The sequence below is a fragment of the Mustela nivalis genome (genome assembly GCF_964662115.1).
Source record: "Mustela nivalis genome assembly, chromosome: 12".
NCBI lineage: Eukaryota > Metazoa > Chordata > Mammalia > Carnivora > Mustelidae > Mustela > Mustela nivalis.
The window spans coordinates 99,214,972-99,241,381 of NC_139031.1; the positions used below are offsets into that span (position 1 = coordinate 99,214,972).

At 42.5% G+C, this 26,410-nt stretch overlaps 1 protein-coding gene across 4 annotated transcripts in view; it reads right to left on the bottom strand.

The window, feature by feature from the left end:
* Positions 1-26,410, bottom strand: part of HECW1 (HECT, C2 and WW domain containing E3 ubiquitin protein ligase 1) — a 469,612-nt gene that overhangs the window by 229,076 nt on the left and 214,126 nt on the right. For all 4 annotated transcript variants that reach the window (XM_082691734.1, XM_082691733.1, XM_082691731.1 and 1 more), the window contains one exon: positions 18,406-18,513. In XM_082691734.1, coding sequence (XP_082547860.1) covers positions 18,406-18,513 — 108 coding nt within the window. The remainder of the gene's footprint in view (positions 1-18,405; positions 18,514-26,410) is intronic.

The following is a 26,410-nucleotide window of genomic DNA, read 5'->3' on the forward strand; positions in this document are numbered from 1 at the left end:
CACCAAAAGAAATACAAAAAAAGAAGCTCTTTCCTTCTAGAAGGAAAATGACCCCAGAGACAGAAACATAGAAGTGGAGGGGCTTGAGCTAACTGGCGGCATAGAAGTAGAACCATAGGCTTGTCTCATCCCCTAAAAAGAGCTTTATAACTAACGATCAGATCAACCTGAGGTGTAGCAGAATTAACTCCACAACTAGAGGGAGAGAAGAAACCACATCAAGGGAGCGAGGTAGTACAGAGACCTGGTTTGGGGCTGAAATGGATCACTGGTGCTGTGGAGCTGGTGTGGACAGGGTGGGGGGAGCTGTGGTTGTGGGCAAAGGTGAGAGAGAGAGAGACAGAGCTAGAGACAGAGGAGCACACAGGGGAAGACACAAGGAGAACATTTCCCCAAAGCCATTGGCTGGGAAAATGAGAGGGGCTAATTTCCTTGATTTCTTGCAACCAGCAAGGCTTGAAGGCAAGAGTTTTATCTATCTATCTCTCTATCTATCTATCCTTATTTTAAATTTTTTATTATGTTATGTTAGCCACCATACAGTACATCATAAGTTTTTGATACAGTGTTCCAAAATTCATTGTTTGTATATAACCCCCCACTGCTCCATGCAATACATGCCCTCCTCAATACCTATCACCGGACTAAGACCAGAGTTTTAAAGGTCGGTGGGCTTGGCTGGGATGAAACCCCAAGGGTGCCCCTCGCCTGGAGAGAAGGTAGGTAAACAACCCTGGGGGCAGATGGCCTGGAAATGGCAATCTCAGGAGCTCCTGGGGCACAACAGGGGGCAGACTGTTCACTCTTCTTGGAGCTCATCCCCGAGAGGTGGTATTCACAGAGGCTCCTCTCCAGGAACAAAGGAGTCAGTTGGCACCATTTCCCTCCCTTGACCCTCAGCCTAGGTGCAGAGCCAGGGACAGAGGGCAGCCAGCCCAGCACTGGCCTCCTGGCCTGCTCACTCCGAGTTCCATCCCCCTGCCCTCTCTCTCAACTGCCCTTCTTAGTCAAACCTCTCTCAATCCCAGTGTGGCGGGACCCAGCCCCCAGAAAACCAATGCAGGCCCCTGACCAGACCCTGTTTTATTTATTTATTTTTCCTTTTTTAAATTTTTTTAAAATTTCTTTTCAGTGTACCAGAATTCATTGTTTATGCACCACACCCAGTGCTCCATGCAATACGTGCCCTCCTTAATACCCACCACCAGACCCTGTTTTAAAAGTTAGCAGGCTTGGCTGAGATAGAGCCCAGAGGGCAATGGGCTGCTTGGGGCAGAAAAGGCAGGCAAACAAGCTGGGCGCAGACGGTGTGGAAATAGCGGAGTGAAAAATGAATGGGACACATGGAGAGAGATTATTTGCTGGTCTCAGAGTGCTTCCCTGAGAGCCAACATGTACGGAGGCTCCTCTCTGGGGACAAAAGAGTTGACTGGTGCCATTTTCCTCCCCTGCCCCTCAACATAAACACAGAACCACCTGTAGGAGGCAGCACGGGGCCTACAGGGGCTGCCTCGCCTGCTTACACCACACCCACTCCTGAGCTCTGGCAGGGCTGTGTTCCAAGCAAGGGCGCCTCCATCTCCACACAGGGGGCCTCTTCCCCAGAAGACCAACCCCTGCCCACACCGTATCTCCCAGCCAGAGAGATCAGTGGGGCCTCAGTTCTAGCAGAAGTAGCTTCAGATCTCATTTCACAAGCAGACCAAAGCACACACCTTGTTAAAACTTCCCGCTTCTGGCCAGGTACCAAACACTGCCCACGAGAGACAAGGAGAGTCTCTGCAGACAACTGGCCCGAAGGATAAAATAGACGAGAGACAGCTGCAGAATGCACACAGTGCACACCTGAGATGCTCCCAGGAGCACCAGGCCCTGGACACATGTATGATCGCTTCCTCATAAGGCCATCACTTCCGGGGGCAGGAGCCATAACTGGCTTTTCTTTTCCTTCCTTCCTTCCTTTTTAAATATTTTATTTATTTATTTGACAGAAAGAGACACAGCAAGAGAGGGAACACAAACAGGAGGAGTGGGAGAGGGAAAAGCAGGCTTCCCACTGAGCAGGGAGCCTGATGTAGGGCTCCATGCCAAGACCCTGGTATCAAGACCCTAGCTGAAGGCAGACGCTTAACAATTGAGCCACCCAGGTGCCCCCATAACTGGGTTTTCTAATACACAAAAGAAGGCAGAGACTTTGAATGCCAAGATGGAGGAATTCACCCCACATGAAAAAACAAGAAAAGGTCATGCCAGAGATCTAAATGAAATAGATGTAAGTAACATGCCTGCTAGAGAATTTAAAGGAATGATCATACGGATATTTGCTGGGCTTGAGAAAAGAATGGAAGCCTTCAGGGAGGCTCTTAGCATTTGGACAAAGAGTTGAAAAACAATCAGTCAGGAATGAAAAATACAATTACTGAGATTTGACTGGTTATAATATCCACCAGGCTGAAGAAGCTGAGGAATGAATTATTGACCCAGAAGACAAAAGAATGGAAAATAATGAAGCTGAACAAAAAAAAAGAAAGCAGAATTATGGATCATGAGAGTAGACTTAGGGATCTCAGGATCTCCATCAATGTAATAGTGTTCATATTATAGAAGTACCAGAAGAGGAAAGGGGGGGGGGGCAGAAAATTGATTTGACGCAATGAAAGTTGAACACTTCCCTAATCTGGGGAAGGAAACAGACAGGTTCTGGAGGCACAGAGGACTCCCATCAAAATGAGCAAAAACAGTCCAACACCAAGATATATTGTAATTAAATTTGAAAAATATAGCGATAAAGAAAGAATCTTAAAAGCAGAAAGACAAAAGAAATCCTTAACTTACACGGAAGACCTATAAGGCTTACTGCAGATCTCTCCCCAGAAACTCAGGAGGCCAGAAGAGATATATTCAGTGTGTGGAATGGGAAAAATCGACAGCCAGGAATACTCTATCCTCCAAGGCTATCTTTCAGAATAGATGGAGAGATAAAGAGTTTCTCAAACAAGCAAAAACTAGAGTCCTGGAAGAAATTTTAAAGGGGGACTCCAAGTGGAAAGGAAAGACTAAAAGTGACAAAGACAAGAAAGGAACAGAGAAAGTCTCCAGAAAGAAGAACAAAACAAATAATAAAATGGCACTAAATATACATCTATCAGTAATTACTCTGAATTACCAAATGTTCCAATCAAAGACACAGGATATCAGAATGGATTAAAAAAAGAAAAAGACCCATCTATATGCTGCCCACAAGATATTCATTTTAGATCTAAGACAACTATATACTGGAAGTGAGATGTAGAGAAACATTTATTGTCAAATGCACATCAAAAGAAAGCCAGAGTAGGAATACTTACATTGGACACATTCGACTTTAAACCAAAGACTATAACAAGATATGAAGATGGGCACTGTGTCATAATAGACTGGAAAATCCAACAAGAAGATCTAACAATTGTAAATATTTATGACTCCAAAATGGGAGCACCCAAATATATAAAACAGTTAATAACAAACATAAAGGAACTCATTGATAATAACACAATACTAGTAGGGGACGTTAACACTCCACTCACCGCAATGGACAGCTCATCTGAGCAAAAAATCAATAAGGAAACAAGGGCTTTGAATGACACACTGGACCAGATGGACTTAACAGATACATTCAGAACACTGCATCCTAAAGAAGCAGAATTCCACATTCTTTTTAGTGCACATGGGACATTCTCCAGAGAAGATAACATAAGAGGTCACAAATCAGGCCTCAACAAGGACAAAAAGACTGAGATCATACCATGCATGTTTTTCTGACCAGAACACTATGAAACTTGAAGTCAACCACAAGAAAAAATTTGGAAAGACCTCAAATACATGCAGGTTAAACACATACTAAATTGAAAAGAATAAGAATTAAAAATTTAAAAACTAAATTAAAAAATTACATGGCAACAAATGAAATTAAATAAATACAGGGAAACAAACGAAAATGAAAATACAATGGCCCCAAACCACTGCAATGCAGCAAAAGTGATCCTAAGAGAGAAGTATATAGCATTACAAGCCTATCTTAAGAAGCAAGAAAAGGGGCGCCTGGGTGGCTCAGTGGGTTAAAGCCGCTGCCTTCGGCTCAGGTCATGATCCCAGGGTCCTGGAATCAAGCTCCTCATTGGGCTCTCTGCTCAGGAGGGAGCCTGCTTTCCCCCTCTCTCTCGCTGCCTGCCTCTCTGCCTACTTGTGATCTCTCTCTCTCTCTGTCAAATAAATAAAATCTTAAAAAAAAAAAAAGAAACAAGAAAAATCTCAAATACAGAACCTAATAGACCAAATAAACACCTAAAGGACCTAGAAAAAGAAAAACAAACAAAGCCTAAAGCCGGCAGAAAAAGGGAAATAATAATAAAGATTAAGGCAGAAATAAATGATATAGAAACTCAAAAAACAATAGAACAGATCGGTGAAACCAGGAGCTGGTTCTTTGAAAAAAGTAATAAAAATGATAAATACCTAGCCAGACTTATCACAAAGAAAAGAGAAAGGACCCAAATAAATAAAATCACAAATGAAAGAGGAGACACAACCAACACAACAGAAATACAAGCAATTTTAAGAGAATATTATGAAAAACTATATGCCAACAAATTAGACAGCCTGGAAGAAATGGATGAATTCCTAGAAACATATAAACTAAAACAACAACAACAACAAAAACAACAACAAAAAACCTGAAATAGAAGGAAGGAATAGAAAATTAGAAGAAACAAAATTAGAACAAACCGATAGCCAGCAAATAAATTGTATCAGTAATCAAAAACCTCCCAACAAACAAAAGTGCAGAGCCAGATATCTTCACAGGGGGGAATAGTACCAAATATTTAAAGAGTTAATACCTATCCTCGTCCAACTGTTCCAAAAAAACAGAAATGGGAGGACACTTCCAAACTCATTCTATGAGGCCAGCATTGATACCAAAACTAGATAAAGTCACCACTGAAGAGTGAACTACAAGCCAATATTCCTGATGAACATGGATGCAAAAATTCTCAATAAAATATTAGCAAATGGAATCCAACAGTACATTAGAAGAACCATTCACTAAGATGAGGTGGGAATTATTCTTGGGCTACAAGGGTCGTTCAATATGTGCAAATCAATCAACGTGATACCCTACATCAATAAAAGAAAGGGTAAGAACTATATGATCCATTTAATAGATTCAGAAAAAGCATTTGACAAAGTACAACAGCCATTCTTGATAAAAACCCTCAACATAGTAGGGTTAGAGAGAACAAAACTCAACATAATAAAGGCCATATATGAAAAACCCATAGCTAATATCATTCAATGGGGAGAAACTGAGAGCTTTTCCTCCAGTCAGGAAAAAGACAGGGATGTCTACTCTCGCTGTTATTTAACATAGTACTGAAGTCTTAGCCACGCCAGTCAAACAACAAAATGATACAAAAGACATCCAAATCAGCAAAGAAGAAGTCAAACTTTGACTATTTGCAGATAACATGATACTCTATATAGAAAAAACAAAAGACTCCACCAAAAATTGCTAGAACTGATGCAGGAATTCAGTAAAGTCACAGGATACAAAATCAAGGTACAGTTGTATTTCTATACACCAGTAACAAAGCAGCAGACAGAAATCAAGGAATTAATCCCATTAACTGCACCAAAAATAGTGAGATACGTAAGAATAAACCTAACCAAAGAGTTAAAAGAACTGTATTCTGAAAACACTGATGAAAGAAATAGAAGACAACACAAGGAATTGGAAAAACATTCCATGCTTGTGGATCTGAAGAATAAACTTTGTTAAAATGTCTATACTAACCATTTAATGCAATCCCTATCAAAATACCACCAGCATTTGTCACAGAGCTACAACAAACAATCCTAAAATTTGTATGGAACCACAAAATTACTCTGAATAGCCAAAGCAATCTTGAAAAAGAAAAGCAAAGCTGGAGGCATCCCAATTCCGGACTTTAATTACATTATAAAGCTACAGTGATGAAGACAGTACGGTACTAGCACAAAAACAGACACATAGATCAGTGGAACAGAATAGGAAACTCAGAAAAGAATCCACAACTATTCGGTCAATTACTCTTCAACAAAGCACGATTTTTAATGGGGAAAAAAGCAGTCTCTTCAACAAATGGTGTTGGGAAAACTGGACAATACTGTGCAAAGAATGAAACTGGACCACTTTCTTACACCATAAACACAAAAAAATCTCAAAATGGATTAAAGACCTAAATGTGAGACAAGAAACCATTAAAATCCTAGAGGAGAACACAAGTATTAACCTTTTTGACATCAGCCATAGCAACTTCTTACTAATGTGTCTCATGAGGCAAGAGAAATAAAAGCAAAAATAAAACTATTGGGATTTCATCAAAATAAAAAGCTTCTGCACAGCAAAGGATACAGTCAACAAAACTAAAAGGTAACTTAGGAAATGGGAGATGTTTGCCAATGACACATGTGAAAAAAGGTTTGTATCTAAAATATACAAGAACTTATAAAACTCAACATTCAAGAAACAAATAACCCAACTAAAAAATTTGCAGAAGACATGAATAGATATTTTTCTAAAGGAGACATCCAGATGGCCAACAGACACATGAAAGTATGCTCAATATCATTCATTATCAGGCAAATACAAATGAAAACTACAATGAGGTATCACCTCACACCTGTCAGAATGGCTAAAATCAACAACACACGAAACAACAGGTGTTGGCAGGGATGTGGAAAAGGGGAACCCTCTTACACTGTTGGTGGGAGTGCAAACTGGTGCAGCCATTCTGAAAATCAGTATGGAGGTTCCTCAAAAATTAAAAATAGACCTACCCTACAATCCAGCCATTGCACTACTAGGTGTTTATCCAAAGGACACAAAAATACCAATTTGAAGGGATACAAGTACCCTGATGTTTACAGCAGCATTACCAATAATAGCCAAATTATGGAATGAGCCCAAATGTCCACTGGCTGATGAATGACTAAAGAAGACATAGTACATATACATAATGGAATATTATTCAGCCATCAAAAAGAATGAACTCTTGCCATTTGCAAGAATGTGGATAGAGTTAGGGAGTATTATCTACAGGAAATAAGTCAGAAAGACAGATACCGTAAGATTTCAATTGTATGTGAAATTTAAGAAACAAAACAATCATGGGGAAAAAAGAGGCAAACCAAGAATCAGAGTCTTCACTGTAGAGAACACACTGATGATCACCAGAGGGGAGGTGGGTGGGGGATGAGTTAAATAGGTGCTGGGGACTAAGGAGGGCACATGTGATGAGCACTTGCTGTTGTGTAGAACTGCTCAATCAGGAAATTTTACATCTGAATCTAATATTATACTGTGTCTTAAGTACCCAGAATTTAAATAAAAACTAAAAAAAGCAAAAAGGCTGCAAGATTAAAAAAAAAAGAAAAAAACCCCACAGATGTACGGAAAGGAGGGAGGAGATACAGAATGGGTTAAAATGTGAGTAAAGCTTTGCTTCTTGATTTGGGTGCTATGTACATGGATGTGTTCACTTTCTGAAAATTCATAAGCTCTGCGTTTAAATTTGCGCGTTTTTCTGTTGTGTTATGCTTCACTTAGAATTTTACCAAAACAAAGCAAAACAAAAACTGCTTAGTGGAAAATGTACAGCTTTAAATGCATACATAGAGAAGAATAGCTAAAAACCAATGAGCTATGCAGCCATCTCAAGAAATTAGAAAAAGAACAACAAATTAAACCCAAGGGAAGAAGACGGAAGGAGATCATAAAAATAAAAATAAGAACAGAAAGGAAAAAAACAGAAAACATATAGAGAGGATCAAGAAAACTAGAATTTGATTCTTTGAAAAGATTAATAAAATAAGATTTTAAAACTCCCTGATAAGAGGATCCTTCTATCTAGAAGGATCAAAGAATCTGAAGTGAAAAAGAAGTACCATCTAGTCGCTGACACTTTCTTTGTCCTCTCTCCTGGCTGAGGTTGTCCCTCAACCTCCCTGGGGTATTCAAGCTGGAAGCAAGGATCCCAACAGATCCTTGGAGGCCAAATACAGGATTGGCCATACACCACAAAGTCTAGCACGTTCTGTGCCACATATTTTTATTCCTCATCCTGGATTACGGGGGTCAGTCTCTGCATTTCAGTCCATGTAGTGGGAAGGCTTTTAACTGGTCAGATGGTGGAGAGCTGAGTTCCCTAGGGTTGAGATAGGACACATAAACTAAGAACGACAGACTATCCTACCAAAGAGGTCCAGATGGTAGAAAGTACAGTTCCTGGCATAAAGGGACAGGGTCAGATGGAGACCCTACCCCACATCCTATCCTGATCACTAATAACTTAACCCAGCCCTTGACCAGCTGGTGTGTTTTCTTGAACTCTTTCAGGGAATCATGTACTTTTATCAGGTACTCGCCAAATTCTTCCAGATTTGCCAGTGCCATGAAGGGCAAGGATGCATTGGGGCAGAGTGTATGAAGGACACTGAGAGTGTATGGGTGGAGTAGGGAAGCAATCTCAGCGAGAATTTTAAAATGAACCGTTTAGGATCAGTAGAGCATTTTGAATATTGACTTACAAAACTGGATCAAGGTGAGAACCACAAATGGAATGTCAGCAGCCTGTTATCAGAAGACCTGACTGTTGACGAGGTTTCATGACAATTGGGGCACGAGATATACTGCACTACGGCAGTAAAGGGGGTCAGAGCTCCACACCCATGGCTCTTCAGGAGGTTGGGAGGGTAACTTTAGGCTAACTGGGTACATCCTTGACCATGCACAGATCTTAGGGATCTAAGGCAGAGTAATTTCTGATACCTGGTCACCAGATACCAGATAGCCCTGTGACCATATTTAAGAGGGCTGCTATGCTACCAGCTCCAGGGATGCGGCTCACAGAACTCTACCAAAATAGCTCTCGGGGAGTCACGTAACACAGACAGTCACGCTTTAATCTTGCAAACAGGCTGCATGACAAGGTAAGATCCTCAGAGGTGGGCTAGCCTGGCAAAAAGTGAAGCATCCAGCCCAGTGGAAAACGCTGCTTTGTCTCCAGATACCCCTTTGCCTCACAGGGAGCCTCTCTTCTGCCCCTACCCAATTTTCCCTTAGATTCTAGGAGACACTTAACTTTTTCACCATCTGATGCTCAGGCGGGACTAACGGTGTCAGCTGCAGATAGGACCACGGTTTTCTGAGGAGAGACTCTTGCAGGCTAGGAATATTCAGACCTGCAGGTCCGGCCCAGGAGAGCCCACCCACCAGTCTGGCTCCCAGCCACACAGGATGTGGTAGCTCGAAGCTCATATAGAAATGCCAGGCCATCTGGCATGCTGCATATTGAATTGGCTGCTGCTTTTCCCAGGTGCAGCTGATTCCAAAGCCTAGGACACAGCAACTGAATCTTGGGTCTCTCTAAGAGACTTCTGCATTTAAAAAAGCAGCCTTGCAGCAGGCAAATTCCTTGCCTGAGAAGGGGACAATGCACTCCAGTGATGTGGGATTTCATGAAAAGAATAACATTTGCGGGTTTTGAATTTACTGCCTCTTGGGAAAAACTCGTTTCTGAATTGGAGGCATTGATTTTCACTATTTGGCTGAGTTGGGGAGTCCATTCAGGAATAGAGTCCACAGACGCTGAGAGAAGTGATGGGGCAGGTTAGTGTCAAGGCTGTTAGAGAAAAAAGTGATGAATGAGGCCCACATGCCATCCCATAAAACCCAGAACTATCAACCTGGCTAATGGTGCAAGCTTCTGATGGGCTCGCAGGGCCTCCCTTTCCACGTGTCTGGCATCCACAGACCAATCTGTAGAACTGGAAGTTTCAGCATCTCTTTCTGGGTAAGCTCAGAGAGGAGTCTATTCCAGATAATCAGGAATTGTCCTAAAGGAAGGTGTGTGGAAGTGGGAGAGGTGACAGAAGATCATCGAACACACCAAGTTCAGCCACTCCTTGCTTGTGTCAGAGGTGGTCAAGCGAGAGGAACATGCGTCATCAGAAACAGTCTTAATTTGATGTAAATATCCCAATGGTAACTACTGCCTTACTTTTCTACACTCCCTCGAGGTGGCCGGAATCACAGGTTTTATGAACTTCTTACTACCTTGCATCTGGCTTAGCGTCTTGCCTGCAGCCAGCCTGGAGCTTCCTCTGAGCTTTGTATCATCCTTCCGCGTTTCATACAGAGTCTCAGGACACCCTGATCCTTTAGGCGAGTTCCGAATTACCTGGCTCCTTTCCAGCCCTGGCAGGTGGCCCCGGCGCAGGAACGACCCTCCCCCGTTCCTCTTCGCTCCGCCGCCGACAGAGGGCGCCAGAGGGGCTGCGCATCGGAACCCCAGTTAGGACCCTCGTGAGCACTCCCGGGTGGTGGTGGTGGGGGGGGGTGGGTCTTCTTTCAAGAGTCCATCTCTTACAAGAATTTGCTTTGTGCAGTTGCCTCGTGTGGTTACTTCGTCTGTGTCTTGTATCCAGAGCTTCTATTTAACGGGTTCTGATGTTTTAAGTATTCATTGTTTTGTATTGAGTTTTGCCTGAATTTTATTTTCTCCAATTTGGGAACCACCTATGATTACGCTAGTAGGAAGAGGGCTCGCGGTAGAACATTTTGGTCATTCTTTTCCATGTTCCCACACCCTTCTTGCCTTTTCCCTTGTTACTGTTTGTGTGTTTTTACATCTTCTCTTCCCCTTCTGAAAAGTATTTCATATTATATATATTCTTTATCTTTTCATCTGTTCCTTTGTTAAAGGGTCAGACAGGACTTAAAATTTTAATACTCACAAGAAATTCATGTTCTCTATTACGGAAAACCCACACTGTAAAATAAGCCTCCTTTTTTCGGGGGTGACTATTAATGGAGAGAGAGGGGGGAAGATATCAAGAGGTTTTTAAATAGAAGGAATAGAAGACCCATGAAAGGCTTTGAATATAGAGGTTCAAATTTCTAGATTCTGTATAAAAATAGCAGTGCTTCATATATGTCATTCTCTGGTAGATGGTGTGGTATTTGTAACTATATTTTCTCCAAGGATATTGAGGGCATAATGACACAGTTCCTCTCTTAGAAGTCACGTTCTCTGGTTTGGATTTTAAAGACAGATTGGTGCTCATTCTGGTGAAACTGAAAGAAACACAATTCACTCCTTTCTCCTTTCAGCATTTGTCTGTCCTCTTCTCTCAGGTAACAGCCGGCAGTAGAAACGTGGATCTAAATATGGACCAGGACCTGCCGACTCTGGTTTTGCTTGGGAAGCAGGAAACTGTGCTAAGATTAGCAGCTGCTGCAACAGAGAAGGCATTGTTTGCATTTTCTAGACCTTGTGGGTGTTGTTGGGTTTTTCAGTATTCTTGGGTATCATATGAATTCTAGGATTTTGAGAAACTGAGACTCATGAGTGACTGAGGTCTGGATTAATGAGAATTTGTGAGGAGTTAGTGCTTTTTTTTTTTTTTTTTTTACAGTACATGAACTCTGAACTTTCTTAGCTCTACAAAGCCCGTAAGGACAGACAGCATTACTGGCATCATTTCAAAATGGCCTTGGAGTTGACTTAGGGAAAACCTGTTTTGGTGGATGACAGCAGCTCCTGGGGGTAACCTCTGAACTGGCCCCAGGTATGTGCAAAGGACAAGTGTCTAGGAGGTCACACATGGTGTTCCGTCAGGTTTCCCTGACCTTCTCTGTCCTCAAGAACACTACAGCTGTGCACGACATAGACTTGACTAAAAGGCTCAGTGGGTCAAAAGGAAGAAATGTAAGCTGGGAATGTAGTAAAAAAGGGAGAATGCTCTTCTGGCATCAGCTTCCAGGACCTGAGTCAAAGAAGGAAGAGTTCCTAATCACTAACTAAGACCTGAACCAAAGAAGGAAGTGTTGCTAATCACTAAACTGATTGGTCCAGTTCCCAGTGTGGACTGGCCCATGTTAAGTGAAGAGCAGAGTAAGTCTGCTTAAAAAGGTGGTACCGCTCTGCTACCTCCTTATTCCAAGAACTGGACAGATCAGAACTACATGCTGTCTTTGTAGTACCTGGTTGCCATATGCATCTGCCTGGGGACCACTTGGTTCCCTCCCTTACCCATATTTCTCTCTCTTCCTCTAGATGGCTCAAAGGCCAGGTGTGGGAAAAAGAAGACAAAATGGTTGTTATCCTTGTGCATAAGTCTCTTGCTTCCTATACAGGAGTTCTGAACACTAGCTTAATTAATTCACCAATTAACGGAATAAATATTTATTAAGCCTCCCTAAGAGGAGATGCTACTAGCAATTAAAAAAAAAAGTTTTAAAAAGTTATCTTGTGTTGAAATTATGGGTGATTTTTACTTTAATCCTTTCTTCAGATTTTGTTGGAAATAGGTAAACTTTAAAAAATGTCTATACAAACGGGATTCATACACATCTAACAAATACACTGAAACAGATAAGATTCTGGATTTATGTGTGAAGGAGTAACTGACATCTTTGAGTGCGTCTGTCTTCTAAGCTGAATTTTATAGCTTTTTATGGTGGAGCCTATGAGCTCCTCACTCGGAATCATCTGGATGGGAGGAAGGCCATATGTTAGTCATCTCCACTTTCCTTCCTCTGGTCAAGGATTTGCTAGAGCAGTGACACCCGGATTCCCATTCTGATGGCCATATAAGTTCCCTGCCCAGTCATTCTGGGAGATATGCCCCCACCACTGACTCCGACTTCAAAGTTCTATCTAGCATATTACCTGATAACCCACCCTCCATGGGACCAGAACCTTGCACTGAAACTCCACCTTACTGGTGGGGGCCCTTCTGGTCTACTTTGACCTTATCAGGACATCATGGTTGGCTCTGAGGTCAGAGGGTAAAGGTTCAAGTCCTGGTCCTACTCTGTGGATAGTGGACCAGTTGCATTCTCTTTCTGCATCTCAAAAAGAAAAGGGGAAAATACCACTGGCCTCCCAGGGCTTTCATGAAGTTAAGTGGGACAATACGTCTTAGGTGTTCAGCATGGTGCCTGGCATACTGGGAGAGCTCGAGATGTTTCGCTGCACTATTCCTGTTGTGACTCCTCTATTCAGGACATCAGCCTTATGCCAAATGGCTGCCCAGGGGTCAGATCTTATAACCCATGCACAGATCCCCAGGGACAAGCACAGGCCACCCCCTGTGGGATGGCTGGAGCCCCTTCGTGCCCATCTGCTCTATCCGTCTAAATGGACATCAGCTGGCCATGCCCTTCGGACACAGCCTCACCTACCTGGCTGCAGGTCCAGACACAGTATCTTAGTTAGGTCAGGCTCCCTTGTCTGCCCCACATACTCTCCTGACAAATGTGGGCTCTCTCTGCCCTCACCCACACGGGCCTTTATGCGCGAGCTCTTGTGTCCCCATCTCATGGAGATTAAAATGGACAGAATACTCCCTCCTTACCTTGTCAAAGCACAGTCTAGAGGCAGAGCTATAGAGAACCTCATCGGCCTGCTTATTTCTAGCTCCCTGTGTCTGTGGTCTTGACTAAAAGAGATTAACCCTGTGTGCCTAGAGGCTCTGAGAGGGACAGAGAGAGTCTTTTTTGGGGGAGTGCTGATTTCACTCTACCACATCTGTACAGGTGAAAACCACTCCTGAGTTCTTCCAGTTTCTTCTTCTCTCCAGTCTCGCTAGGAAAGGGGTGCTGTAAGGTTGCTCGCACATGCATTTCTGTCCTCGAGTCCTGTTCCTATCCTGCCCCAACAAACTTCTAGTCACCTGGTCCCTAGCAGGTCAAGGGCTTCCAGGACAGGCTGGGCTCTTCACTTTCTCTGCCTCCTGTCCTCCCGACTCCTTCTGAACCCCAGTCCAACTCTCCACGGATGCATTCCAGACTATGTCTCCTACGTCTCCTCCACTGGCACTCACCAGGTCGTGCTGACAATGCCTCCTCTCATATTTTCTTCTCCCTGATTGCCCTGGCCCCACTCTTTTGGTTTCTCTGATGCTACAGTTACTGTTGCTCCATAACAAAGGAAACAAGACCTAAACAGCTTAAAACAGCACCGTATTAGGATCTCTCAAAGTTCTGTGAGGTGACTGGGCTCAGCTGGACAGCTCTCCCTTGGGGTCTCACATGCTGTTACCATGGATAACAGCTGGGCTGCACCTGCTTTCCCCTGGGTGGGGATGGCTGGAGCAGCTGGGCTGGCCAACCGTCTGTCCATGCAACCTTATGCGTGGTCACCTTGGGCTTCTGACAGCACAGCTGCCTCACAGCTCCAAGAGTGAGTTTTCTCAAGGGTAAGGAAATGGAAGCTACCTGTCTCTTAAAATCTGGGCCTGGAAGTTGGCACAGCATCACTTTAGCATGAAAATGCACGCGGGAGAGGAGACTTGAATGCCTCCTCTCGAGAGGACTGTCAAGGAGTTTGTGGCCATACTTAATCCTGCACATTGGATGATCTCTCTTCCTCCTCCTCCCTCTACTCCTCTTCTTTGTCAGGACTCTGTCCTGAACTCTCCCTTATGCCTGCCCAACCCCCTCCCCCACCCCCTGTGCCTTCCGGCCTTTGCAGGTGCTGTCCCTTGCCTGCAATGATCTCTCTACCACTTGGCCTCCAATACCAGCCCTTCCCTCCCGCTGGCCCCATCTGCCTACAAGCCCCCCTTCCTCATGGGTGATGATCAACTCTGTACCACAAAGCTGGGATGGGTGCTCCTTATTGTCACTGATACCAAGACACAGTGAGAGGTATGTGCCCGGAGATAAGCACATTCCTACTGGAATGCAACAAATAGCCTTGGCTGGCAGGGACCAAGCCTCTCCCTCCAGACCTGAGGTCCTGAAGATGAGTACAGTGCCCAGGAGGCTTCTAGCACTAAAGGGTTCAGAGAGGCAGGTGAATCTGTATGCTCTTTTATCGACACAGTGACTCAAGTTTCCTCCAGAATAGCCTCAGTCGGTGGTAATAGGGCCTGACCATTTATTTGTGTTAAGAGCTTTCACCTCATTGGGAGAACCTGACACATACCCAGCTAGATCTGCTCGGTAGGGAGCCTGCTTCCCCTTCACTCTCTCTGCCTGCCTCTCTGCCTATTAGTGATCTCTGTCAAATAAATAAATAAAATCTTTAAAAAACAAAACCTTGTATCTTGTTGCGGTTCTCAGATTATAGCAATTATTACTATAGTCAAAAGCAGCCCACTAGGGAAAAATAATGCCAGAGAAAAGGAAACCTTTCTTTTGTGTTTTATCTTGCATGTAACTCCTTGCAGAGTGCAGGAAATGCTTATTTTGAATGGTCCTCATTTAGTAGTACTTTCAAAATCTGATTTAGTCAGACCTTAAAAAAAATTATACAAATCAATAGCAATTTCCTAATTCTAAATTGAATCATGACCCCAAAGAAATGTACTATTAGAACATTACAGATTCCAGGTAATCTGCAATATATCTCTACTCCTAGAAAAGGACAAAAATAAAAACAGAAAATAAAAATAAAATAAAAACATCATCTATTATTTTAATTTAATCCTCAGATAAAAAGAATGGTCTTCTGTCCTATTTCAACATTTAAAATCTGGCCCATGAGCAGTTTGTAAAATAGATTTTAATTTTAAGAAGGTATAATTTACAAATTAGATTAATGCACTTAGTACTATTTAGAGACTATAGGAGTCTGATTTTTATTAATATCAAAAACTTGTGTAACCTTCTGGGTAATGGCCTGGCTTCTGCATTTTTATTATAGCAAGAGGACCTCTGATGCTTTTATTGCATTAATGAAAGAATATATATAAATCAATAGCAATATAAATAGCAGAACATTTTGTACATTCAACCCCTTCCCATTTGTTAATCTGGCACGTTTCCAATCATACATTTTGAAAATATCAATTATTTCACATTAAAAATATGAATTCACATAGCATATTATATACAGTTTTAATGTACTCAGACTCCTACAGCTATTATCCATTACCGCATTCTAATTTATTTGATTTATAGGTGTGCCCGGAGTTAAGATTCTCGTCATTTGTAAACTCAATTAAGTTTTTTCTTGATAATTTTTTTGTTTTTGACACATTAGATTACATTTGTACAGAATAATACATTCTCTGTACATTGAACACGGCTTTGATGTATTTGCAACCACCTTCTCAATTTCACTTTCATCCATTTGAGGTAGTTGTAGTCCAGCAGGTGCACTGCCCAGTGAGCCCTTCTCAAGTCTGCACTAGGACGTTTGCAAAATGTCATTTTTCTGACGTGTTCCATTTTTAGTTATTTTTGAATATGACCTGGCAAGCCATTTGTTTATTCTAGGACTTTGCTACTTAACCAAGTTTGTATACACTTTTACTCAATTATGACAATTATTTTATATAATTTACAGAGCTGGCTTTATGTTATAGTATCTCTCTAGTGGCACTTTAAGTGTCTCTTCATCCTCCTGATGAAGACAATTATATTAAATGGTTTGCTATTTGAAATGAAAGAATAGCACTATTGCTAGATTAATTTATACACAACCCACTTTTTCACATTAGCTCATAAAATTTCACATTATCCTTAAGAGTTATTTCCTTGCCTATAAAAAAACATATACTTGTAGGATGTGCTCATTCCTGCACCGTTTTGAGCTGATACTATGTTTTGACGCTAAATGGCTTCTTTCTCAATTAGTTAGAACTCCATAGAAGATAACAGGTGTAAAGATGGCCTCTCCATCCAACTTCCAACATAGACTAGAGAATACAGTCAGCTCTGGTGTCTAATATTCATTACTAATGCAAGTTTTTACCTTTTTTGTTCTTACCATTTGGGAAGTCACTCTAGGGACCACTAGCTGGAACCCATCATTATCCCCAGATCAAGCCAATCTATGTCCTTCATGATCAATGATACTATTTGTGGGATGGGGAAGATACTGGCATGACTTGGGCAAAAGAGGGCATGCTGGGGAGGATGGAGAAGGGTGTTGAGGGAGGAGAGTGGGTCTTATTTGGTCTCTACAGCAGGGCGGAGAAGTTTCAGTTCATGTAATCAGAAAACAGAGCCATGAGGCTTTTGTCCAGATGGTATCAGAGTTGAGTTCAAGGCATTTTGCCTGGTATTAACATGCAAAATGGATTTGCAGGAGGAAAGCTAGAGTCAGGGAGCTAAATATTAAGGAAAAGGAAATCTCTTGTTGGGAACTTCATTATGACCAAACCAAAGTCAAGGGCCCAACTACATCTCATAAAATCATTTCACCTCTACATCCGACAGTATCAAATCGCCTGTCTACACATTCTGCACGTGCTAATGCAAAATAAGGGGGCATTTGTGTCATTTCTAGTAGGAGAGATGCCATAAGCTTCTAATGGGCAGACATTAGACCTTTCATTTTCAAATCCCTGATATTTGAAATATAGTAGGTCTTATAAAGTGCTTACTGAGTGGATGAATGGAAATGAGAGTGAATAAAAATAACATAAAACATAAGCATTGGGAGCATACAGCTTTTCTTGAACAACGAGTCCAATGACAACAGACAACTCTAGGTTCCTGGCCACATATGCTTTCCTCTGGAACAAGGGAGTATCTCATTATTGCCTTTCAGAAGAGTTACAGGGCCTGAATCCCTGCTATGAACGAGAAGGTGCAGGAAAGGATTTGCGCATTCTGCCCTCTCCAGTACCCAAGTGGGAAGGGAAGGACTTGGAGATAAGGGTAAACTGTGCTTTCCTTCAGCTGGTAAACATGAGGCCCACAAGGCTATGTCTTCATGCAATGGGAAATGCATCAATATGGGGACCTATGAAAAAAATCCTTCTTTCACTGTAAGAAGGATTTTTTTCAAAGACAGAAAGTTTCGAAGATATCTCAGTAAAATACATGATGACAAGTTTTATAAACCCAGAAATGTCAGTAAATCAGGAATCAAGGAAATAGGTTGTTGGTAGTAATGGATCATCCGCCTCCTGGGGAACTGTGGACAGAGTCAAAGGTCAGGGCAGGGCAGCGCGAGGAACATCCCCAGCATGGGGGGCCATGAGCAGGGAAGCCTTGAAGAACCTGCTCAAGTCAAGCCAAAACTGGATGATAAGATACAGCAGGGCAGCTACGTAAGGTTAGCACCGGGAGGAGCCACAGAGTGAAAGTTAAGAGATTTAAGCCAAAAGGTCTTGAATGCAGAGGCCTATGAGCAAAACTTCTCTTTGAAATGAAAAGGAATGGCTCCCTGGGCTGCTTTGGATGGCTGTTGCCCAACTAACCCAGAACTTACTTCTTCTTATTTTTAAGCACTTCATAAACCTATGGCTCTCTTGCATGGCACATTTCTAAGGGGAGGCAATGCAATGAACAGCAACAACAACAACAAAAAAATTGCAGCTGAACTCTGCTTTATCCTGAGCAACAAGAATAGGAAAAGTACTTACGTTCCACAAAGTAAGAGCTGGCATCAATCTTCCAGATGATCTGGCCCCGATGAGAACCATTGACTCCACGGTTCTTATAGTCCAGAAAGTTTTCTGATAAGACCTCATCTAAATGAATAGCAGAACAGAGAAATATATTAGCTTACAGCATATTTAGAACAAAAAAAAGAAAGAAAGAAAAAGAGCAAAGAATATTAAGGCTATCTCCAACTCAGCCAAAGAAAAAGTACCTGGAATCAGAATCAGAAAGCTGAAAATATCCTCAGATACTCTCTGAACCAACTCCTTTATAAGACAAGACTCTCCCCACTCTGCGATACTCCTAAGCTCATCTAGCTGGTTCATGAACACTTCCCAGAACACAAAATGATTGCTCTTGTAGCCATCCATTTTGCTTTTGAACAGCCCTTCCATGTGTGAGTCTGAGTGTGAAAATCTCCCTAAAACTTTCAGTACCTGGTCTCTATGGGGGTCTGTGAATGAGCCATAAGGAAAACATCTAATCACACTTTCTGTTGCGTCCCAATAATCACAGGCTCCAACCAATAGCATTTCTTCTCCAGCCTGCATACCATCATCCTGTAATACCTGGGACTCGTCCATGATTGTGTCCATCCATCCTTCATGCACTCATACATTCATCTATTCATTCAACAGATACTTATTGAGCTCCAACTGTCTGTCATGCTGGGGAATATGCAGGAGCCACAGTTGGGCAAAACCAAGATGGTCCTTTTTGAACTAAAGCTTACAAGCAATTAAGGATACAGACTTGAAACACCAAGTAGAGAAATAAAGGTACTATTACAATTTGTGTTAGGGGATAGGAAGGAAAAGATCAGGGTGCTCTGATGGGGAATTTCAAGGAGGGAGGCCAGCAGGGGTTCAGGGAAGTACCCTCATCAAGGGCAGAGATGAGGGAGGATGTGTGGAGGGCAAAGAGAGAGGTCCTGATGCGGTGTCCAGGGCTCAAGCTCAGGGAGAGCCTCCTGCCTGGTAGCACTGAGAGGAGCTTGTGGGGAGACAATGTACTTTTTCTTTCCTGCTATTTCTCTACTCAATACAGTGCAACAGTCAATATCCTTCCTACAGCCGGTGTCCAGAGAGGAACACAGCATTCCTGAAGAGGACAGATCTCTGAAGACCCAACTGACTTCCTCCTCTCTGGCTCCAGACCTTATGTTTCAGTGCAGACTAAGACAGAGATAAGAATTTACTTTGATCATCCATGGTGCCCTGGTGGTTTCCTCTTCACCAAAACGTAACCACTTGAGCTGGATAGATCTGAGGCTGTGGGGAAACCGTATTTGAGAATCCAAATCGACCACAGTGATGGGAGGAATAAAGAGAACTCAGGGGCTCCTCTACAGAAAGCAGCTAGGTCGTGGTTATCCTTTTTGCAACTAGGATATCCTGAGGTTCACATCCTGTATCTGAATGGACTGGGAGAACAGGCTAGAATGATGGCAGGGCTTGTAGCTGAAGGACCCAGCTCTCAAGGCCCTTTGTGCCGTGTACCAATGGCATCACCTGCAAAGTTGAGGGGGACGGGGCGGTGGAGTCCTAATAACTAGGACCTCCTAGTGGAGGATTAAATGAGATAGCTGGTCAATGTGCTTGTGACCTGCCATGCTGATTGCACATTTTGTCTGTCTCTTATTTGGTAAAGATGATTGGGCAAAGCAACACTCACTACCTCTGCTTCATTAATAATTAGAACTCTTTGTATCCCTCGGGAAAATCACTTGGTTGCAAAATTTGCCAGTCTTAATATTCACAGTGTGTGCTCACATCCCTGCTTAGGTTACTAAGATGATTGCATAATATGTCTTTTAGAGTAATTGCCTCCTTTCTGCAAAAAAGGTGTAATATTTTCCTAGCTCCCTGGGTCTTCAGTACAGATATAACAAGTCTCACATCCAGAAAGAGATTTGCCTCATTATAGCAATTCTCTAAGGAGAGGTATTTACTTGAATCTATCCACTCTGATCACCAGAATATTCATTTGAACAGTTACAATCAGATATCCACGTAACTAATACCTAGAAGGGGGATGTTCATTCATGCATTAATCATGTAGTGATTGTGTAAGATTTCCTCCTCTTCAGGCAACAATGCTAAACTGTGGGGACATAATGGCAAGTAAGATATGGTCTATGTTTCCAGAAAGTTTCTAACAGATTTGGGGATTTATTCAAGAAAACAGACAATGTCCCTAGATTATAGTAAGTATAAGAATGGGTTAAATATCAAGAAAGCCCAGGGCCACAAATGAGAAAAGGATGGGCTGAGTCGGGGGGAAGAGTCAGAAAAGACTGAACTAGGATGGAGATCCATGTGGTTATACAGGTTTAAACACGACATATTTGGGAGGGAGACAAACCACAAGAGACTCTTAATCTCACAAAACAAACTGAGGGTGGCCAGGGAGAGGGGTGTGGGAAGAGGGTGGTGGGGTTATGGACATTGGGGAGGGTATGTGCTTTGGTGAGTGCTGTGAAGTGTGTAGACCTGGTGATTCACAGACCTGTACCCCTGGGGTTAATAATACATTATATGTTTATAAAATTTTTTTTTAATTTTCAAAAAAAAGAAAAGGAAAAAAAATAAATATTTGAATTGCATGAAAACACTAAAAAAACCAAACCAAACCAAACCAAAACAAAACAGGACACATTTTAAGAGACTGTCAATTGCTCCTAATAAATAGCCCATTCTCTTGCATTGACAATACTTCATAACAAATACCACACCAGAAAACAGAATAGTCGATATTCTTGTCTGGCCCATCTGTGCTGAGGTCAGTTCCTTCCCCAAGGTCATTTATGGCCAATTTTTAGAAAAGCTACTGGTCTTTGCATGGAAATCCAAATGTACTGTGGGGGTCAGATGCAGAAAAACAGAATCAGTCCAGACAGTTCATGCAGAAGGGGATTTAATGCAGAGAATAAGGTTTTGGAGACATGGACGCTAGGCCGGGCCTCTGTGAACAGCCCGAGAATAACAGAAAAACTCCAAGGTGCAGCTCCTGCCTCGCTCACAAAGACCTCATGGGAACTTGCTAAGTTCAAGGACCTCACAGAGCAGCTGCAGCCCATGAGCTGAGAATTCAAGGCAAAGAGTAGCACAAGGAACACAGCAGGGGGCTGCAGCCCTACTACACCGCGACTAGCCCAGGGCCCAATGAGTACCTGCCACCTTGAAGACAGGGAGCAGGCATAAGGCATCGTGGTGGAAAGCTGAATTTCTCAGCCACCAGCTAACCAGTAGGGGGATCCCCAGAGCTCAGGTCCTCCTTCCCCACTTGCATAAGTGCACCTGATGAGGGGACTGGGGACTGGCGTGCATCTGAAGACAGCTGCACAAAAGTCAGAGACATTAAAGGTGCTGGGACCAGATTCTGCACTAGAAGGCAGCATTAGAGAAGAGAAGAGGCCTGAAATGGATGGTGGGAGCTCAGCCAGGCCCTTTGCCACCCTGAGGACTGGCAGCCCCTAGACCCTATGTCCCAAAGTTTTTTTTTCCATATTCTTTGTCATGGTGGAAGTCTTTTTTGGGAGCAATGTTTGTGTGGTTACAGGGAAATTTACAGCCCTTTGAGGAAGGAAGGCTAGGCTACCTTAGTAGGTATGTGATTTTACACATCTTATTTAATCCCTCTGTGTCTTTCCTTCCTCGCTACAGCCTGGGTATATTATCAATACCTGCCCCAAAAGTCTGTTGTGAAGACTGAATGAATAATACAGGGAGTGGTCTTAGATCACTGTCAGACATCACCAGTAAGGAGATACTTCTGTTTATAGTCTGGGCTAACAATAGGGCTCTCTATGGGAAAGCTCTATGATGCACATGCAAAACCATAATAATAACCTGAAACATTAGCTTATTTAGGCCAGTGCTGTTTAAAGTTTTGTCATTACTTGGGACACCTGGGTGGCTCAGTTGGTTAAGCAGCTGCCTTCGGCTCAGGTCATGATCCCAGCGTCCTGGGATCGAGTCCCACATCCGGCTCCTTACTCTGCGGGCGAGCCTGCTTCTCCCTCTGACTCTGCCTTCCACTCTGTCTGCCTATGCTCACTCTTGCTCGCTCTCTCTCTGACAAATAAATAAATAAATAAATAAAGTTTTGTCATTACTCATTTTGTACAGAACACATAGAGATGTATTAAGTTTTTCAAAAGGAGATTATATTTGCTGAATGATATTTATTTATCCCGGCGTGTAGACTCCTACTCCTTGTTCCAGTCTATAATAGAGAAAAGATCTTTACAGGTTGTTAAAAATTTGTATTAGAAAGTTCTAGTGAAGTTTACCGAAACAGCACACCTGGGAAAAATGAAATGTACTTCTCTTGCTTTGTCTTCCAAATGAAAGCATAGGAGCTATGCTTTCTATGCCCTAATCTGTAATAGAAAAGACTATTGCTGTTGAGAGCAGCATGGACAAGTAAGCACAGAATCAGATAGAAAGGACAACCGATCCACTACATCTAAGCCCAACAAAGAAAATGCTACCTGGCTTCCACTTCTCAGAGGAACTCGTGCCTTCTGATAATCGAATGGGGGCAGAAACACCCTTCATTGAGAACGTCTGATCTCTGATTAAAAGCACTCATGATAAGGACAATAAGAAAAATGTAATTTTTAGATTGATAGATCAATCTAATGGAAAGAAGAAAAGAAACAAAAAGAAAACACAGTAGATAAAGAATATGAAGAAATGATAAAAATAAATTTTAACGTAACAGTAAATACAATAACGGAAAAGTGCTATTCTGGCCAGTTAAAATCCAGAGACTCCTAGATCAGAATATAAAAGCATACACACATGCTACATTTAAAGAAAAGATGAAGTCTGAAAATAAAGTAAAAGATTAAGCAAATATGAAGCAGAAGGAAACTGAGAGACTAATCTTAAATAGTTTTTAAAAAAAGAATCCAAGGCAAAGAGTAGCACAAGGAACACAGACAGATCTGTAATAATAAACTAAGAAATGGAAGTAGAAGAAAGATATGAAACATTTACGTAGCAGGTAATTCACAGCAACATATACAAAGCATAGAATCTGCAGAAGTGAAGGTAGAGATAAATAAATTAAGATTAAAATTTATACATTTTTACTAGCAATTTTTGACACACTGCATTCAAAAATCAGAAGAGACAAAAAATCAGAATATACCTAATTAAACTTTCTACATATTAAATACACAGGAGAGAGAGAGAAAAGTCCTTGGTTTGTAAGGCGCCCTGTGAACTGAAACTTTTGTGTATCAGAATCGTGTCCTTGCTCTGCAAGGTTCTTGGAAAACTGCTACCATTGTTACCTCAGCCTCTATGGAACTGGGCAAAATGAGGATACAGCCTCAGGACAAAGTTTGGGAATTAAGGTAATTTGCTATCCCACATCCAGAGACTAGAGCTCCCTGACAAGGTAGATCAAGGCATGAAGTCTCGATCAACAGGCATTAAATGTGCATTAAATGTCTCATCAGCTCAGTTCAGTATTTCTAGAAGAAAGTCCTGTTTTCTCCTCTATTTTGGATAGGAAACCTGGAGCTCTGATGACGATACCTGGCTGGGGCCATACATTCTGGCCAGCCGCAGGACAGGATTCTAAACAAGGTCGCACTGTCATGGAAACCATGTGATCTTTCCCCATTCTGTGTCACTAGGAGAGAGAATCCTTCATTACACTGTATTGAGCTCATGAACCACTCCCTAAAGGAGGGCAGCTAAATGGGATTTCACCGATGATGATAATAATAACAGGGTTGCTCCTGTTAATAATAACAGGGTTGCTCCTGTTACTGCCCCCGACTCCACTGCGTTCCTGGCTAAGGACAGCACTGGGATCAGTGGGAAGGCCACACATCCCCCTCCACATTCAAGGGTCTCACTCTCTCCCCAGTCATGTTTGCCTGGGGAGCTTGAAGGTCAGAGCTGAAAGCATCCCAAACCCGGCCTCCCATGGGCATTTCGGTTTTCCTTGGATAAGGAACGGCCCCCACTGGATACTGCACCAGGATGTGCTGAGATGTTCCTATGGGCAGCATGGGGTCTGACACCAGGCCAGGCAGCTCTGTGGCCTTGGGAGCCACTGCATTGGCTTCACTTCTGTGGCGAAATGACAGATGAAATTAAATCATCACCTCTAAAATGTTAGGTCTATGTCAGTGATCTGATTTGGCAAGGCACTGCGAATGTGACAGATATGTTACTAAGGACCTACAAATTATGAACTCTTAAGACTCCCAGATAATTTTGGATTTGAAAATTATTTCTGAAATGCTATGTTGCCGAAAGTGTTGGCGTTCTGCATTAAATAACTTCACAGTTATATATATGCAGCTACTATGAGGAGAACAAACTGTCAAGTTAAGATTCTAAGATGATGAGCTGTGTTTACTTTTGTCTTAGTCAAAATGTCACGTTAACACCGGATCTGATTCATTTGCAGTTTCACGACCTTCGGAGCCGCTGAACACCCCTTCCTTCCTCCGCCACCTTCTCTTGACTTCTGTGACGTGGTCTCCTAGTTTGATCCTAAGTCTCCAACCCTCCTCTACCTCCTTTGTGGGTGCGTCTGCTGCCCCTGTCCCTGACAGAGACTTTCTGGTGCTCTTTTCTACACAATCCACGGTGACTTCCATCAACTCTTGGGGGGCCCATGACCTGAAACCTCCACCCCCAGCCCGGATCTAGGGCTGAGCTCCAGATCCAGCCACTCCTTCACTTTGGATGAATGTCCTTGGGTGTCATACCTTCCCCCCATCACATGCTCCTCCTCCAACGGTTCCCTGGCCTGGGAATGAATGGCACTGCACGAAGGTACAGCTTTAAAGAGTTGCTTCAGAACCAGATCTGTGGTCAAAAATCTAACTGCCTAATGTGCTGAACAAGTAACATCCATAATGAATGACTGAAGGTAGGGACGGATGGGAGGGAGAGTGTGGAAAGACTGAAGGGTACAGATAGGCTACCCAAAGCAGCTAATGCTTAACTTTGGTGCACTAAAGCCAAGTAGAATTATGGGCTCGGGCTGCCAAATTGAAGGCTTTTGTGAAAGAAGCTAGAAATCTGGATTTCACTGTGAAATCTCTACACTTTACAATGTTGGTAACTAATCAAATTTAAAATAATATGGACTAAAAAATATGCTTGGGGGCTCTTATTTTACAAGCTCTGTTGTAGTCTGATGGTATCCAAACAATTTTACTCAAGAACTATTCTGAAGCAAATTAAATTTTACCTGAATCCAATTGATCTAGTAACCACGGCTTGTGTACAAATTTCAAAAATTACATTTCTCCATCTTTATAACAAAGAGTCTATTGTAAATAGGCCAGCCAAGCAGATTTCAAAACCTTTAAGAGAGCTAAAAATATTTCCCTGATAGCTAGTCAGTTAGATAAGATCCCCTTTATTTTTATCAGATAAACAGGTCGTAAAATACTCATAAAATCCACTGGTTTCTGTGATACTTCATGATATTAAATTGGGCATTTTGTGTCCGAATGTGTAGTTTGGGTTTTTTTTTTAAGATTTTATTTATCTACTTGACAGAGACACAGCGAGAGAAGGAACACAATCAAGGGGAGTGGAAGCGAGAGATGCAGACTCCTCGCCGAGCAGAAAGCCTGATGCGGGGCTGGATCCCAGGATGCGGGGATCATACCCTGAGTCGAAGGCTGACACTTAACGCCTGAGTCACTCGGGCACCCCTGAAATGTGTAAACTGCTCCACACACAAACTGACAGCAGAAGGCCTGGCCTCCCCTGAGTTTGATAGCTGACTCTAGAGATCACCCTCCCCCCCTGCCCAGTAACCAGAACTTCGCTTCGTAAATGCACCGATTTCCAGCACATCCGATTCTATCAGGAACAACAGATTAAATGCATGTTTCAGGTGAGTTCGAATTTGTGAGATCCGCTGACTTGTGCATTCTCCTCTCAGCTACCACTCTGCTCCTCAGCCTGCTGTGTGCCTGCTCTCACTGTACATCGA